The sequence below is a fragment of the Salmo salar genome, chromosome ssa14, assembly GCF_905237065.1.
Source record: "Salmo salar chromosome ssa14, Ssal_v3.1, whole genome shotgun sequence".
NCBI classification, from domain to species: Eukaryota; Metazoa; Chordata; class Actinopteri; order Salmoniformes; family Salmonidae; genus Salmo; species Salmo salar.
The window spans coordinates 17,701,673-17,720,830 of record NC_059455.1 but is presented as its reverse complement, the minus strand read 5'-3'; the positions used below and the strand labels follow the sequence as shown (position 1 = coordinate 17,720,830).

At 44.9% G+C, this 19,158-nt stretch overlaps 1 protein-coding gene across 2 annotated transcripts in view; it reads right to left on the bottom strand.

Moving 5' to 3' along the window:
* Positions 1–19,158, bottom strand: part of LOC106568848 (ephrin type-B receptor 1) — a 300,730-nt gene that overhangs the window by 48,826 nt on the left and 232,746 nt on the right. For both annotated transcript variants that reach the window (XM_045694009.1, XM_045694010.1), the window contains exon 7: positions 6,476–6,638. In XM_045694009.1, the coding sequence (XP_045549965.1) occupies positions 6,476–6,638 (163 nt within the window). The remainder of the gene's footprint in view (positions 1–6,475; positions 6,639–19,158) is intronic.

The following is a 19,158-nucleotide window of genomic DNA, read 5'->3' as shown; positions in this document are numbered from 1 at the left end:
ATGGGTCTACCAGGCTGACAGGTGTAAAATCAACAAGCTCTCAGTCTCACTACAGAATCCGACATTTGTCTATAAATGTCAAACATCAAAGGTTAAGTTTACATTTACATTTACATTTAAGTCATTTAGCAGACGCTCTTATCCAGAGCGACTTACAAATTGGTGCATTCACCTTATGATATCCAGTGGAACAACCACTTTACAATAGTGCATCTAAATCTTTTAAGGGGGGGGGGTTAGAAGGATTACTTTATCCTATCCTAGGTATTCCTTAAAGAGGTGGGGTTTCAGGTGTCTCCGGAAGGTGGTGATTGACTCCGCTGTCCTGGCGTCATGAGGGAGCTTGTTCCACCATTGGGGTGCCAGAGCAGCGAACAGTTTTGACTGGGCTGAGCGGGAACTGTGCTTCCTCAGAGGTAGGGGGGCCAGCAGGCCAGAGGTGGATGAACGCAGTGCCCTTGTTTGGGTGTAGGGCCTGATCAGAGCCTGAAGGTATGGAGGTGCCGTTCCCTTCACAGCTCCGTAGGCAATCACCATGGTCTTGTAGCGGATGCGAGCATCAACTGGAAGCCAGTGGAGAGAGCGGAGGAGCGGGGTGACGTGAGAGAACTTCTTGGGAAGGTTGAACACCAGACGGGCTGCGGCGTTCTGGATGAGTTGTAGGGGTTTAATGGCACAGGCAGGGAGCCCAGCCAACAGCGAGTTGCAGTAATCCAGACGGGAGATGACAAGTGCCTGGATTAGGACCTGCGCCGCTTCCTGTGTGAGGCAGGGTCGTACTCTGCGAATGTTGTAGAGCATGAACCTACAGGATCGGGTCACCGCCTTGATGTTAGTGGAGAACGACAGGGTGTTGTCCAGGATCACGCCAAGGTTCTTAGCACTCTGGGAGGAGGACACAAGGGAGTTGTCAACCATGATGGCGAGATCATGGAATGGGCAGTCCTTCCCCGGGAGGAAGAGCAGCTCCGTCTTGCCGAGGTTCAGCTTGAGGTGGTGATCCGTCATCCACACTGATATGTCTGACAGACATGCAGAGATGCGATTCGCCGCCTGGTTATCAGAAGGGGGAAAGGAGAAGATTAATTGTGTGTCGTCTGCATAGCAATGATAGGAGAGACCATGTGAGGATATGACAGAGCCAAGTGACTTGGTGTATAGCGAGAATAGGAGAGGGCCTAGAACAGAGCCCTGGGGGACACCAGTGGTGAGAGCGCATGGTGCGGAGACAGATTCTCGCCACGCCACCTGGTAGGAGCGACCTGTCAGGTAGGACGCAATCCAAGCGTGGGCCGCGCCGGAGATGCCCAACTCGGAGAGGGTGGAGAGGAGGATCTGATGGTTCACAGTATCAAAGGCAGCAGATAGGTCTAGAAGGATGAGAGCAGAGGAGAGAGAGTTAGCTTTAGCAGTGCGGAGAGCCTCCGTGACACAGAGAAGAGCAGTCTCAGTTGAATGCCCAGTCTTGAAACCTGACTGATTAGGATCAAGAAGGTCATTCTGAGAGAGATAGCAGGAGAGCTGGCCAAGGACGGCACGTTCAAGAGTTTTGGAGAGAAAAGAAAGAAGGGATACTGGTCTGTAGTTGTTGACATCGGAGGGATCGAGTGTAGGTTTTTTCAGAAGGGGTGCAACTCTCGCTCTCTTGAAGACGGAAGGGACGTAGCCAGCGGTCAAGGATGAGTTGATGAGCGAGGTGAGGTAGGGGAGAAGGTCTCCGGAAATGGTCTGGAGAAGAGAGGAGGGGATAGGGTCAAGTGGGCAGGTTGTTGGGCGGCCGGCCATCACAAGACGCGAGATTTCATCTGGAGAGAGAGAGGAGAAAGAGGTCAAAGCACAGGGTAGGGCAGTGTGAGCAGGACCAGCAGTGTCGTTTGACTTAGCAAACGAGGATCGGATATCGTCAACCTTCTTTTCAAAATGGTTGACGAAGTCATCCGCAGAGAGGGAGGGGGGGGAGGGGGAGGAGGATTCAGGAGGGAGGAGAAGGTAGCAAAGAGCTTCCTAGGGTTAGAGGCAGATGCTTGGAATTTAGAGTGGTAGAAAGTGGCTTTAGCAGCAGAGACAGAAGAGGAGAATGTAGAGAGGAGGGAGTGAAAGGATGCCAGGTCCGTAGGGAGGCGAGTTTTCCTCCATTTCCGCTCGGCTGCCCGGAGCCCTGTTCTGTGAGCTCGTAGTGAGTCGTCGAGCCACGGAGCAGGATGGGAGGACCGAGCCGGCCTGGAGGATAGGGGACAGAGAAAATCAAAGGATGCAGAAAGGGAGGAGAGGAGGGTTGAGGAGGCAGAATCAGGAGATAGGTTGGAGAAGGTTTGAGCAGAGGGAAGAGATGATAGGATGGAAGAGGAGAGAGTAGCGGGAGAGAGAGAGCGAAGGTTGGGACGGCGCAATACCATCCGAGTAGGGGCAGAGTGAGAAGTGTTGGATGAGAGCAAGAGGGAAAAGGATACAAGGTAGTGGTCGGAGATTTGGAGGGGAGTTGCAATGAGATTAGTGGAAGAACAGCATCTAGTAAAGATTAGGATTTTAGGAGAAGATTTAGGCATTCATTTAGAATGGTTAAGATAAGAGTTAAGGTTTGGGAAAGGGTTAAAACAAAAAGAGTTCTGGGATTGAACATCCGACCCTCGGAGCCGGAGCTCGCGGCTTACGCCCATCCCCAACGCTCTAGCAAACCGCAAGCCTTCTTGATGGTAATAGCCTTCACCGTCGCTCCTAGTGGCTGTTTTTTAGTGGCTGGGGTCCTGGGTACCTGGACGAACGTTGAATTTAGCCTTGGATCTTGAGCGACATGGCTGGTACACTATATATACAAAAGTATGTGGACACCCCTTCAAATGAGTGGATTAGGCTATTTCAGCCAGACCTGTTGTTGACAGGTGTATAAAATGGAGCACAGAGCCATGTAATCTCCATAGACTAACATTGGCTGTAGAATGGCCTTGCTGAAGAGCTCAGAGACTTTCAACGTGGCACCGCCATAGGATGCCACCTTTCCAACAAATTCAGTTTGTCAAATTTCTGCCCCGCTTGAGCTTCCCCGGTCAACTGTAAGTGCTGTTATTGTGAAATGGAAACGTATAGGAGCAACAACAGCTCAGCCACGAAGTAGTGCGTAAAAATCTTCTGTCCTCGGTTGCAACACTCTCTACCGAGTTCCAAACTGCCTCTGGAAGCAACATCAGCACAATAACTGTTCATCGAGAGCTTCATGAAATGGGTTTCCATGGCCGAGCAGCCACACACAAGCCTAAGATCACCATTCTCTATGCCAAGCATTGGCTGGAGTGGTGTAAAGCTCGCTGCCATTCGACTCTGGAGCAGTGGAAATTCGTTCTCTGGAGTGATGAAACACGCTTTACTATCTTACAATCCGACTGACAAATCTAGATTTGGCGGATGCCAGGAGAACGCTACCTGCCCCAATGGAAAGTGTCAACTGTAAAGTTTGTCAGAGGAGGAATAATGGTCTGGGACTGTTTTCATGATTCTGGCTAGGCCCCTTAGTTCCAGTGAAGGGAAATCTTAACACTACAGCATACAATGACATTCTAGACGATTCTGTGCTTCCAACTTTGTGGCAACAGTTTGAGGAAGGACCTTTCCTGTTTTAGCATGACAATGCCCCTGTGCATAAAGCGAGATCTATACATAAATGGTTTGTGGAGATCGGTGTGGAAGAACTTGACTCTCCTGCACAGAGCCCTGACCTAAACCCCATCGAACACCTTTGGGATGAATTGGAACGCCGACTGCCCAACATCAGTGCCCAACCTCACTAATGCTCTTGTGGCTGAATGGAAGCAAGCCCCCGCAGCAATGTTCCAACATCTAGTGGAAAGCCTTCCCAGAAGAGTGGAGGTTGTTTTTTTTGTGTGTGTATAGAATCAAAGGGGGGACCAACTCCAGGTTAATGCCCATGATTTTGTAATGAGATGTTCGACGAGCAGGTGTCCACATACTTTTGGTCATGTAGTGTATTAGAGTTTGTGTCAAGACTACTAAATCTGCTCCCGCAGATTAGAACAACACCTGCACTTATCCACCTCTGGACTATCTGACAGGGAGGAAGGGCTATGGGGAGGGAGAGAGTGAGGAAAGGATGGAGGATTAGGGGGAGTTGTGGCATTTGTGAAGTCAAGCGGAGATTTGCCCTTCAATGTGAATCATAGATAGATAAGAAGGTATGTTTAGTGTTTTACCTCCCCAGTGGTTACGGTTAGGATTCTGAGAAGGTAAACTGACCCTAGACCTGTGCCTAAAAGCTCATCTTCTACCCGGAGCATGTACAGTCGTGGTCAAAAGTTTTGAGATGACACAAATATAAATTTTCACAAAGTTTGGTGCCTCAATTTGTATGATGGCAATTTGCATATACTCCAGAATGTTATGAAGAGTGAACATATGAATTACAATTAATTGCAAAGTCCCTCTTTGCCATGCAAATGAACTGAATCCCCCAAAAACATTTCCACTGCATTTCAGCCCTGCCACAAAAGGACCAGCTGACATCATGTCAGTGATTCTCTCGTTAACACAGGTGTGAGTGTTGACGAGGACAAGGCTGGAGATCACCCTGTCATGCTAATTGAGTTCAAATAACAGACTGGAAGCTTCAAAAGGAGGGTGGTGCTTGGAATCATTGTTCTTCCTCTGTCAACCATGGTTACCTGCAAGGAAACCCGTACCGTCATCATTGCTTTGCACAAAAAGGGCTTCACAGGCAAGGATATTGCTGCCAGTAAGATTGCACCTAAATCAACCATTTATCGGATCATCAAGAACTTCAAGGAGAGCGGTTCAGTTGTTGTGAAGAAGGCTTCAGGGCGCCCAAGGAAGTCCAGCAAGCGCCAGGACCGTCTCCTAAAGTTGATTCAGCTGTGGGATCGGGGCACCACCAGTACAGAGCTTGCTCAGGAATGGCAGCAGGCAGGTGTGAGTGCATCTGCATGCACAGTGAGGCGAAGACTTTTGGAGGATGGCCTGGTGTCAAGAAGGGCAGCAAAGAAGCCACTTCTCTCCAGGAAAAACATCAGGGACAGACTGATATTCTGCAAAAGGTATCGGGATTGGACTGCTGAGGACTGGGGTAAAGTCATTTTCTCTGATGAATCCCCTTTCCGATTGTTTGGGGCATCCGGAAAAAAGCTTGTCCGGAGAAGACAAGGTGAGCGCTGCCATCAGTCCTATGTCATGCCAACATTAAAGTATCCTGAGACCATTCATGTGTGGAGTTGCTTCTCAGCCAAGGGAGTGGGCTCACTCACAATTTTGCCTAAGAACACAGCCATGAATAAAGAATGGTACCAACACATCCTCCAAGAGCAACTTCTCCCGACCATCCAGGAACAGTTTGGCGACGAACAATGCCTTTACCAGCATGATACGAGCACCTTGCCATAAGGCAAAAGTAATAACTAAGTGGCTTGGGGAACAAAACATCGATATTTTGGGTCCATGGCCAGGAAACTCTCCAGACCTTAATCCCATTGAGAACAATCCTCAAGAGGTGAGTGGAAAAACAAAAACCCACAAATTCTGACAAACTCCAAGCATTGATTATGCAAGAATGGGCTGCCATCAGTCAAGATGTGGCCCAGAAGTTAATTGACAGCATGTCAGGGCGCATTGCAGCGGTCTTGAAAAAGAAGGGTCAACACTGCAAATATTGACTCTTTGCATCAACTTAATGTAATTGTCAATAAAAGCATTTGACACTTATGAAATACTTGTAATTATATTTCAGTATTCCATAGTAACATCTGACAAAAATATCTAAAGACACTGAGGCAGCAGACTTTGTGAAAATGAATATTTGTGTCATTCTCAAAACTTTAGGCCACGACTGTAGAGTGTTGTAAATCATCTGGCAGCATATTGCAGAAGAAAGACAGGAGATGTGCCGTACACCCACGCACAAACACCTGGACACATGCTCTCATACTGTCACCCCCCCCGTGCCAGTGTAGCAGGTGTTGCGCCCCCCTGAAAATCCAACCCCGGGTGGCAAATAATTAATCACATCAGCCACTAATCACAGCTAAGCATTCTGGGATAGCTCGTCAGCAACATACGGGCTCAATGAAGAACCAATTAGCTAAGCAGTTTGGATCAAGCAGTTACACACAGGAAAAGACAAATGCTCAAAACCACCATTCTTAACTCGAATATATTATTCTTAACAATCTCATACACGATCGTTAAGAAAGTGGATTTAGAAATACAGTGTTCATCAAACATCCATAAACATGTTGTCACACAGCGATTAACAATCATAGGATCCGATATCAAATTCCCAATCCTTCTTCCTCTCTGCTCTATATCCACTCCTATTCTATGTGTCTCTCTCTTACAGTTTCTCTCTCTCTCTCAAACACACAGACACGCACACAAACACGCACACAAACCAACACACACAGCTACCCACCACCATCCACCATCTTCCCTCGCCTCCCCTCCTCCCCTTGGTCCTTACCATCTGTGAGGGTTTGGAAGCACATCTTGCCGCTGTATTTGCCAAAGCCAGCCACGGTCCTGGCCCGCACCTGCACGACATAGACCATGCCCGCCCGGAGGCCCTCCACCCTGGCTGTGTTGGTCTCGCTGCGCACCATGGTGGAGTTGATCTCTGAATGGTCCTGGAGGAACAGCGGAGAAGGGGATACCAGGTTAATGGTCCAGAGAGATAGAGCAGGTCATGTGTATAATCCAGGACTGGACACACTGGGGGAGAGACAGATAGGAAGAGACCACGGGCCGTATGTCTCATGCAATGGCTTCATTAACCAGGGAATCTGGACCGTATGTACCGTATCAACCTTCAGAGTAGGAGTGCTGATTTAGGATCAGTGTTGCTTTTTAGGTCAAAATGAATAAGATCACATGGACAGGAATGTCCTGATCCTAGATCAACACTCCTAATCATCAAGGAGGCAGGTATCATAACACGTCCAAAACAATTTGGTAACAGTGGATTTTTTTTAAATGTATTTTTTATTTAGCGCACAACCTGGACAGAAAGGAAAGAGAATTGAAATTCAGAGAAACCATTACTTTGACATGGTTAGTCAGAGTAACAAAAAGCAGAAAGGTTGACTGATGGGGAAGACAGTATGTGCCTTCACTCTCCTTGTCCATAGAAACCTAAAGTTCAGATGAGTCATATGCCATTTTGATGCTGTAACAAGTCTATTCTAGTGTTCTCTAGCTGTTGTGGTTCTCTTTCTGTGAGAGACTGGTTAGTTTGTTATTACGCCGCCCTTGACAGGCTTACATAACTGTTACCACCACAGATGGAAACTTTAGTGCCGAGGTTGAATGACAGTATGCATTGTTAGAGGGAGTGCTTTAGTGCTCACGCACATGCTCACACGCGCGACACACACACACACACACACACACATACTGCCCATTAGGCCCATTAGTCTGAGTCACATTGTAAAATTGTTCCTGCTGTATTTACTGCTGGCCTCAGAAGTGTTTAGAAAGAGAGAGAGAGAGAGAGAGAGAGAGAGAGAGAGAGAGAGAGAGAGAGAGAGAGAGAGAGAGAGAGAGAGAGAGAGAGAGAGAGAGAGAGAGAGAGAGAGAGAGAGAGAGAGAGAGAGAGAGAGAGAGAGAGAGAGAGAGAGAGAGAGAGAGAGAAAGAGAGAGTTTAATTAGTAAAGGAAGTTGTGAACATTGGCTCTCTCGTTCTGTGGTGTCTGAAGTGGCACGCTGCTAATTATGTCAGAGGACTAATTCCGCCCACGGAAAGTGTTTGTTTTCACTTAATGGAACAAAGCAACGCTTACAAGTTCCTGTTTGTAGAGAATTGTTTCATGTGACATTTTCTTGTTCTGTTTTGTTTGCGTAAGAGTGGGAGTTCAAAGGATAAAAAAATAAATGTTATGGTCAAAGTTTGGATTAAATGGATCAACAAAAGTGTATAAATCAATACAATAACACTTTTTAGATCCGGAAGGCTGTATTTTACCTTACACAATGGTAAATCTAAGCGCTGACGGAAGTGCTATAGGTCCAGGGGTGTGTCAGAAATATTTTAGCTATTTTCACAGCCTTTATTTTGAGCGCAATAGCTGGCGGTAGTGCGAAAGGGCTGGGTTTTGATGAATAAACAAGTTTTAGGTGTGACGAGGTCTTGGCCACTCACTGGTTCTGTAGTTTATTGATGGTTTTTGCGTTGTCCAATCCACCTGGGGGCGAGGAATATTCTCGTCCTAGTCCATTGTGGATTGATACTACAGTTTGTTAAATAGCATAGGCTATAGTAACGAGTGATGGCAACAGAAAAATTAAAAAATCCAGTGTTTGCTCAATATGTTTGGAGTGTTGACAGTCAACATTGTAATTGGCTTCAACTAGTATAGGTCTTTACGGAATCGCACTTCTCCTCAAATATAAAATACTAGGCTCCCGTTAGTTCTACTGTACGTATGAGGCACAATCTCAGTTAGTAAGAGACAGCCTAGGCCTACCGTTGAAATGGCATTATAGGAGTGAAAAATATGAATAGCCTATGTTTCGAAGAGCGGGTCTTTGGTAACCGGACAAGAAGCGCTCTTTGGAAATGGGCATGGATACAAGTCGATTGGAGTATGCACTGCAGGTTGGCGTATGTGAATTGTGAATAATGCAAAGCATGTCGGCAAAAGCCTCACGAGTACACCATTTAGAAACCTTGTATGGAGGCTACTATGGAGGCCAAAAATTGGCCACGATGAGAAAGACACCAGACGCATTGCTGTTGAACCAGCTTTCGATGTAGTAGGGTAAGGGTAGCCTCCTATAAAGGCTTCTTTTTTAATCAAACAAAACGGAAAACAAGCAATTGTTACAGGAAAATAACTTAAACGTTTTACTGCTGCCAAACTTGATAATTTAATAAATGTTTGGTGATTAACATTCATTTCACAGTGGTCTCACAAGCCAAACCCTTTATCGATAGTCTTGACTACTTGGCGAATGCATTGGGCATGACAAAACTGTCCTTCATTGAAAGGAGGGGAGGCTACGCTTGGTTTTTAATGAAACGAAAGAAGATTTTTTTAATGTTTCTAAATACAAGGTTTATGGGCACTAAAAGCACATCTCTCTTGTTCATTGTGCATATGGGCACTGTGCATCACTGCTGGATAGACTGCACTTCCGTTGTCAAAATCCATGCTATAACCTACGCTAAGCTAAGACCAGCTTTCGGTTGGTCTTAAGTACCCCCACCAGCGCATACTGAAGGTTTTTAAGGACACACCTCAGATATTGTCACCCGTCCCACCTCAGCGCAAGTGAGCTCACACATCAACAACAACAAGATACACAACTAATTCTAGCCAGAGCAAGTAGAGCTAAAATTTAATGAAGGAACATTAGATAAACATTTTCAGCTAGTTGGCCGTCAAAATTGCACTGATAAATAATCGGGAATTGTAGCCTACTCGTCTTTCTTCAGCTTGGGTGCTTGGTTGTTGTCACGGCTGTCGTATGATGAAGACCAAGGCGCAGCGTGTATATCGTTCCACATTTTATTATAACTGTGAAAATATGCAAGACATACAATATAAACTAATAAACAAAACAACAAACTGTGACGAAGAGGTGCAACATTCACTTACTCAAAATAATCTCCCACAAAACCTAGTGGGAAAAACAATAACTTAAATATGATCCCCAATTAGAGACAACGATGACCAGCTGCCTCTAATTGGAGATCATCCCCCCCCCAAAAAACATAGAAATACAGAAACTAGACAAAACCCCCAACATAGAAAAAAGAAACTAGAATCAACATAGACATAAATAAACTAGACAAAACCCCCTGTCACACCCTGACCTACTCTACCATAGAAAATAAAAGCTTTCTATGGTCAGGACGTGACAGTACCCCCCCCAAAGGTGCGGATTCGAACGCACAAACTTAAACAACAAAAAAAAAAAAAACAGGGAGAGTTAGAGTGGGTGTCTAATGTCGGTGCAGGTCGAAGAAACTTCACATCCCGCGGATCCTCCTGCATCGGAGGCGGTTCTGGTGCGGGATGAAGAACCCTCACATCCTGCTTATCTGCCAGCATAGGAGGCGGCTCCGGTTCGGGGCGTAGCCCCCGCTCCGCCAGCTGATCCCTCCGCTTTCGTGTCACCGGACCGTGGATCATCGCCAGAGGCTCTGGACTGCAGACCGCTGCCGGAGACTCTGGACTGCGGACCGCCGCTGGAGACTCCGGACTGCGGGACGCCGCTGGAGACTCCGGACTGCGGGACGTTGCTGGAGGCTCCGGACTGGGGGCCGTCTCAGGAGGCTCCGGACTGTGGGCCGTATCAGGAGGCTCCGGGCTGTGGGCCGTCTCAGGAGGTTCCGGACTGTGGGCCGTCTCAGGAGGCTCCGGACTGTGGGCCGTCTCACGAGGTTCTGGACTGTGGGCCGTCTAAGGAGGTTCCGGACTGTGGGCCGTCTCAGGAGGTTCCGGACTGTGGGCCATCTCAGGAGGTTCCGGACTGTGGGCCGTCTCAGGAGGTAGCTCTGGACTGGGAACTGTCGCCGGAAGCTCTAGACTGGGAATGCGCACTGGAGGCCTGATGCGTGGGGCTGGCACAGGTGGCGCCAGACTGGTAACACGCACCTCAGGGCGAGTGCGGGGAGCAGGAACAGGACACCCCGGACTGGGCAGGCGCACTGGAGGCCTGATGCGTGGGGCTGGCACAGGTGGCGCCAAACTGGTAACACGCACCTCAGCATGCCCGCTCTGCAGCGCTCTCAATGCCAACACCTCTCATAGACATAGACATAAATAAACTAGACAAAATCCCCTGTCACGCCCTGACCAGTCTACCATAGAAAATAAAAGCTTTCTATGGTCAGGACGTGACAGTTGTCCCAACCAAGCACCCAAGCTAACTGGCTTAAGTTGGCTAGCTTGCTAACTAGCTACTTCCAGGCACAAATAAGAGAACACCTCACTCTGACCATTTTACTCGCCCTAGCAGAGCTGGTTAGGCTGTTTACATGTTATCTAGAGTGTTCATGTTTACTGACACCGGTCAAATTCAGAAGGTGTTGCAAAATTCATCAGTTGTTCTGCACTCTGGCACACTCAGATGAGGTTGCTCTGAAATCAGAGTAGATCGGCAGAGTGAATTTGAGAACGCAAGAGATATGCTAACTGTATAACAGTCGTTCAAGTTCTTGCTAGTTAATCAAATTACACCTGCATCTTTAGCTGTGTATAGCCACCGAAAAACGATATGAGGGGAAATAGTCACTTATCCACTCCGTTTTGGTCCAGAATATTGAGTCATTGAAACTGAAACAGTGCATCTCGAATGGAGGCAGCAAACAATGTACCAGGACAGCTGTGATTTACAACCTGATAACAATATGTTTTGGACTCCCAAGAAATTTATTGGTGAATTATATTAAACATGCATTGAACTGCATCCATCTATTCTGCCCGACAATGCCTTAGTGTACATCATGGAACGTTGAGTCAAATAGAACCTATTTTTAAAACCTCTTATGAAGTAGATTTTGTAGCATAAACTGGGAATTTGATATTTTTTATATTATGATTGTCTGTTTGTTTCATAACTACAAAGTAGTTAAAACACTGTCAGTTCCACTTTAAACTGCAGGTCACTGGTTACTTTGTCTGCTAAACACGACATGTTTTTTTGCAATGGGAAGTAATAGTTGTACATTTCGATTGGGAAATGCTTAATTGTTTTGTTTTTGTATTCTTGTGATTGGGACATACTGGCTTATTATGTTCGAGTTTATGGACTCCTTTAGCATCATGCTGTGTGTGACTGCTGTCTTTCCATTGGCCCTATGCAGGGGTGTAGTGGTGCCTGGAGAAGTGGGTATAGTCTAATTTTGTCAAAAAGTTACACAATGGCCCGCCCAGTGAAGGAGAGGCAACCTTTGTGAAAAATCCTATGTTTTCCTGTAGTTTTTTCAGATTTTCACATTCAAAATCATCAACTTTTTTTATAGAAAAAATACAAAAATGTCCACAATAATGCTTAATCCACATCAATCTGATCGGGGGGCCTGTCTGGGCCTGGCTCCCCAGTGGGTGGGCCTGTGTGCACCCAGGTCCATCCATGTCTATGCCCCTGATGCAAACAGGGCATGATAACAATTGCGCATCACAAATAGCCTAATAACCAACGGACTGAACTTTTTCAATACCTGGTTTGTATACCCATTGTTGACTTAGTTAGCATTTACTGGTAGATATCATAAGTTGAAACGTCTTTCCTACCCTACCGGCTACCGATGTCATTCTTCTGTGAGCTGCTCCATGCCAAAACCAGCTGAGAGCTGCACACTCTTGTTGCCTGCTGATGATATTCAGCTGAAAACAGGCTGTGTGCGGTGCGCAGGTGAATATATTTCACATGCTTTGTGATTGTGTAGGCTACTTTGTGGATTATCTCTCTATTGTACTACATAATAAGTCCTATACCTCCACTACACTACTTTGACACGCATCAGTAGGGATTAAGAAGTGAGTATACGCAATGCCCACTGAAGAAAAAGTGGGTACACGGTTTATACCTGCATATAGCCTCCACTACACCACTGGCCCTTTGTGTTTTACAATAAGTGGACTCTCTCTCCTACATGAGGGCGCTGGTATTACGGCTGCTGTCCTTTCACATTTATGAACCTGTCACACACTCAAGGCCTAGGTCCAAAATGTTCGCCACTGCAACAAACATGTCTATAATAGATATAAAGGCTGTTAAGATATTCATGTTTCAAGAAAGGTGTGTATATATTTGGCCTGGCGAAGCGCTTTTATGTTCTGACTGAGTGGAAGCTGATAATGATGAGGAAATTAGGATTCCTCATTGTCCGAGACCGAGTCAAGACCGAGTACAAATGTATCCAACACCAAGAACAAGACACTCAATATGAGACTGGTCTCGAGTACTACAACACTGCTCATCACCGAGCAAAATCTATAAACATATAAAGTACGAGTCAAAAGTTTGGACACACCTACTCATGCAAAGGTTTTTCTTTATTTTGACTATTTTCTACATTGTAGAATTATAGTGAAGACATCAAAACTATCAAATAACACATATGGAATCCTGTAGTAACCAAAAAAGTGTTAAACAAATTCTTCAAAGTAGCCACCCTTTGCCTTGATGACAGCTTTGCACACTCTTGGCATTATCTCAAATCAAATCCAAGTTTATTTGTCACGTGCGCCGAATACAACAGGTGTAGACCTTACAGTGAAATGCTTACTTACAGGCTCTATCCAATAGTGCATAAAAGGTATTAGGTGAACAATAGGTAGGTAAAGAAATAAAACAACAGTAAAAAGACAGGCTATATACAGTAGCGAGGCTATAACAGTAGCGAGGCTACATACAGACACCGGTTAGTCAGGCTGATTGAGGTAGTATGTACATGTAGATATGGTTAAAGTGACTATGCATATATGATGAACAGAGAGTAGCAGTAGCGTAAAAGAGGGGTTGGCGGGTGGTGGGTGGGACACGGTTAGCCAATGTGCGGGAGCACTGGTTGGTCGGCCCAATTGAGGTAGTATCTACATGAATGTATAGTTAAAGTGACTATGCATATATGATAAACAGAGAGTAGCAGCAGCGTAAAAAGAGGGGGAGGGGCACACAATGCAAATAGTCCGGGTAGCCATTTGATTACCTGTAGTCACCTGGAATGGTAGTCACCTGGAATGCATTTCAATTAACAGGTGTGCCTTGTTAAAAGTTCATTTTTGGAATTTCTTTCCTTCTTAATGCGTTTGAGTCAATCACTTGTGTTGTGACAAGGTAGGGGTGGTACACAGAAGATAGCCCTATTTGGTAAAAGACCAAGTCCATATTATGGCAAGAAGAGCTCAAATAAGCAAAGAGAAATGACAGTCCATCATTACTTTAAGACATGAAGGTCAGTCAATCTGAAAAATGTCAGGAACTTTTAAAGTTTCTTCAAGTGCAAAAACCATCAAGCGCTATGATGAAACTGGCTCTCAATGAGGACCACCACAGGAAAGGAAGAACCAGAGTTACCTCTGCTGCAGAGGATCATTTCATTAGAGTTACCAGCCTCAGAAATTGCAGGCCAAATAAATGCTTCACAAAGTTCAAGTAACAGACATAGCTCAATATCAACTGTTCAGAGGAGACTGCGTGAATCAGACCTTCATGGTCGAAGTGCAGCAAAGACACCACTACTAAAGGACACCAATAACAAGAAGAGACTTGCTTGGGCCAAGAAACACAATCAATGGAAATTAGACTGGTGGAAATCTGTCCTTTGGTCTGATGAGTCCCAATTTAAGATTTTTGATTCCAACCACCGTGTCTTTGTGAGACAAAGAGGAGGTGAACGGATGATTTCCGCATGTGTGGTTCCCACCGTGAAGCATGGAGGAGGAGGTGTGATGGTGTTGGGGTGCTTTGTTGGTGACACTGTCTGTGATTTATTTAAAATTCAAAGCAACTTAACCAGCATGGCTACCACAGCAGCGATACACCATCCCATCTGGTTTGCGCTTAGTGGGACTATCATTTGTTTTTCAACAGGACAATGACCCAACACACCTCCAGGCTGTGTAAGGGCTGTTTGACCAAGAAAGAGAGTGATGGAGTGCTGCATCAGATGACCTGGCCTCCACAACCACCCGACCTCAACCCAATTGAGATGGTTTGGGATGAGATGGACCCTAGAGGGAAGGAAAAACAGCCAACAAGTGCTCAACATAGGTGGGAACTCCTTCAAGACTGTTGGAAAAGCATTCCAGGCGAAGCTGGTTTAGAGAATGCCAAGAGTGTGCAAAGCTGTCGTCAAGGCAAAGGGTATATTTTGATTTGTTTAACACTTTTTTGGTTACTACATGATTTTTGATGTGTTATTTGATGTCTTCACTAATATTCTACAATGTAGAAAATAGTAAAAATAAAGAAAAATCCTTGAATGAGTGTGTCCAAACCTTTGACTGGTACTGTTCATATCAACTTTTAATGAGATATAGGAAAGTGGATGATAAAAAAGAAGAAGAGAGCAAAGAGAACCACGGAGAAGAGAAGAGAACAGAATAGAGGCAGAGGCCCGTATGCGCTCCACACTGACATCGTTACCCAATCGGATCAGTGTAATTAGATCACGGAGGAAGCTCCATCATTGGCCAGATGAGGTAAACACTGCTATGAAATTTGGCCGATACATAATGATCTCTCCAATCACATTAGGCTTTATTGGACACACACTCCTGTGATGAAGACGAATGTTAGCTTGTGCCCTAATAGGAAAATGCTACTCCTAAATGTAATCACATAAGAGTAAAGAGACAAAAACAGGATATTACCAATAACAATGAGTTATATCATTGGATAATTAGATTTGTGGTATTTATATGTTTATTGGTAATGTACCATGAAAATGAATAGTCACATACATTCCTAGAATTAGCCACAGAGTGTCTTCATTACCTATTCTATAGTCACACTGTGTAAAAGTGATATTGCACTTCAATTATGGTGTGATCTAATTTGATAAATGTCCAAAAATAGACAGCTCATGTAAAGGGAAGCCAGGCAACCACATTAGAGTATTGGGACATCACTCTCATATTCATAAGCAAGGCCATGGTTGGTTGAGCATTGACCACCTGCGGATAGAATTGGCCCACTCCTGCTGTCAGTCAAACAGAGTCTCCTAGGATCACACCCCCCACCCACTGCTTGATTTTGGGAGACAGGTGGGCGAGCAGATTTGAATCATTATCACCTATATTCGCCAAGTACATTTACACATACCCAGAATTTGCCTTAGGTGTAAGGTGCTGCCAGCAATAGACAATATACAAACAGAATACAGACAAGTCCTCATACAGAATACACAATATCAGAACAGTAACCATAGTGGGAATATACAATTTACAGAGGGGATATATATACAGTGCCTTCAGATAGTATTCACACCCCTTGACTTTTTCCACATTTTGTTGTGCTACAAAGTGGGATTAAAATGGATTTTATTGTCATTTCTGTTGACGATCTACACAACATATTCTGTAATGTCAAAGTGTAATAAATGTATAAAATGTTTGTATTGATTCATGGAAAATAAAGCACAAATATATCTTGATTAGATAAGTATTCAACCCCCTGAAGCTATACATGCTAGAATCACCTTCGCCAGCGATTACAGCTGTGAGTCTTCCTGGGTAAGTCACTAAGAGCTTTGCACACCTGGATTGTACAATTTGAACATTATTCTTAAAACAATTCTTCAAGCTCTGTCAAGTTGATTGTTGATTAATGCTTGACAGACATTTTCAAGTCTTGCCATAGATTTTCGAGCCGATTTCAGTCAAAACTGTAACTAGGCCACTCAGGAAATTTCAATGTTGTCTTCGTAAGCAACTCTAATGTATATTTGGCCTTGTGTTTTAGGTCATTGTCCTGCTGAAAGGTGAATTTGTCTCCCAGTGTCTGTAGGAAAGCAGACTGACCCAAGTTTTCCTATAGGATTTTCAATGTGCTTAGCTCTAATCCGTTTATTTTTATACAAAAAATCTCCCTATTCCGTGCCGATGACAAGCATAAACATAACATGATGCAGCCTCCACCATGCTTGAATATATGAAGAGTGGTACTCAGTGACCTGTTGTGTTGGATTTTTTGCCGCAAAACATCACGCTTTGTATTCAGGACAAAAAGCTCTCTGCCACATTTTTTGCAGTTTTACTTTAGTGCCTTATTGCAAACATGATGTATGTTTTGGAATATTTGTATTCTGTAAAGGCTTCTTTCTTTTCACTCTGTCATTTAGGTTAGTATTGTGAAATAACTACAATAACTATCTCCTATCACAGCCATTAAACTCTGTTACTACTTTAAAGTCCCCATTGGCCTCATGGTGAAATCCCTGAGTGGTTTCCTTCCTTTATGGCAACGGAGTTAGGAAGGGGCCTGTATCTTTGTAGTGACTGGGTGTATTGATACACCATCCTGTGTAATGAATAACTGCACCGTGCTCAAAGGGATATTCAATGTCTGCTTGTTTTTTTTTCACACATCTACCAATAGGTGCCCTTCTTTGCGAGGCATTGGAAAACTTCCCTGTTCTCTGTGGTTGAATCTGTGCTTGAAATACAGATCATTGTATGTGTGGGGTGCAGAGATGGGGTATTCATTTAAAAATCATGTTAAACACTATTTTTGCGCACAGAGTGAGTCCATGCAACTTATTTTGTGACTTGTTAAGCACATTTTTACAAATTTAGGCTTGCAATAACATTTCTAAAAACATATTTCCACTTTGACATTATGGGGTATTCTGTGTATATCAGTAACACAAAATCTCAATGTAATCCATTTTAAATTAAGGCTGTAACACAACAAAAATGTGGAAAAAGTTAAGGGGTGTGAATACTTTCTGAATGCACAAGCAGAGGGAGGGATGTTGCCGTGGCGAATATATACAGTGTTTTGCGGAGGAGTACATCGTGCAGATTAGTATTGAGGTCATTGATGACAAGATGCAGTAATCGGCCCAATGCAAAGTCACTTAATCCCTATGAGCCCGATGGCCGGTTGATGAGGGCCACGGCATGGGGGAAGAAACTGTTCAGGTGGCGGGCGGTTTTGGTCATGATTGACCTAAACCGTCTGCCAGAGCGGAGTCTTTAAAAGATGGGGTGTCCAGGGTAGGCAGGGTCAGCGATGATCTGACCTGCAAGCTTCCTTGTCCTGGAGGCGTGCAGGTCCTTGATGGAGGGCAGGCGACAGCCGATGACCTTCTCCTCCAACTGGATGGCCGATGGGGAACCATCCCTGGAGAGACCGCCAATAGGCAGTGGCCCTTTCATGCTGTCAGTCAAATGGGGATTATATATGACACACACACACACACACATCTACATCTGCCATACTTAAAGTGAAGTATCAGGTGGCGGGACAGCAGCTTGACAACGGCCAATGAAAGGCTTTGCCAGGAGAGACTGACCACCGTGAATGGCCCTCACATGCTGTCAGTCAAATGCGGATTAGAGGAGACACCCTAACATGCTATATAAAGACAGAGCAGCAGGTGGGAGGGCAGATGGGAGGGCAGCCAATGGTGAGGCTGGCCAGCAGTGACAGACAGGGAACACTGCATGTCGTCTGGTCTCTGTAGTGTCCTCTTGGCTGAAGGCTGCAGTTCCCTAGGCAGTTTCCCCCCAACTAACACTAATAAGAAGGCGGGCCTCCTCTCCTCAAGCCTTGAACAATTTGGCTTTAATTTGTTTCAATACACCACTTTGATGTCTGCTGTCATGGTTGATGATTTCAGCCTTTGTGCACTGCCTTGGAATGAAACAATACAAGGGGAATCTATGCCCTATAGACTGTCAGAGCAATAGAACTGCAGTGGACTGCACCAGTACGTTTACACACACTCCAATGGACAGAACAACCCCAACCCCCGAAGTGAATCTCTACTACTGCTGCCTACTACCAGATAAGCTGAGCCAGCTTCTGGTGCCTGTTTAAATTATGGACCGTGGCATACGTGTGTGTGTCCATGTGTGTGTGTGTAGCTCCCCACACTCCCACCCTGGTGGCATGTGCCAACCTCCTAACAAAGGACAGTATGGTCACCTGGCAGAGAGACAGACCTGGTGAGGGACCATGTGTCCACTTCACATATCACACACACACACGCACACACAGACACACACGAGCCGCCCCCACATACTAACTACATGGTTAACGATACATAGAAGGTATAATATTGGTAATGGTAAGGGGACATCATTTCCTTTACAACAAAAACGTATATTTCTGGAGATACTATATATATATAGTATATAGTATATATATATACTCTTTGTAATGCTACTAACGTGAACGAAAAGTGTAAGGAAACAATACCATCAATAAGCAATTTCATTCCTTGAGGCACCATCCCTTACATTACTAGACCATAAGCAAGTAATTACCATATTCATTATGAATTCAAATAACCCTCTAGAAGCTTATATTAAAGGGCATTTTAAATCATATTAAGTATCTGCATTATTACAAATAGTAAATACAATTTTAAAACAGCCTAACTGCTAGTCCTTTAAAAAAGGATTCCCTTAAGCATAGCAAAATTGTCCTATACACATTATTATACTTTTCTTGACCTACTGTTAA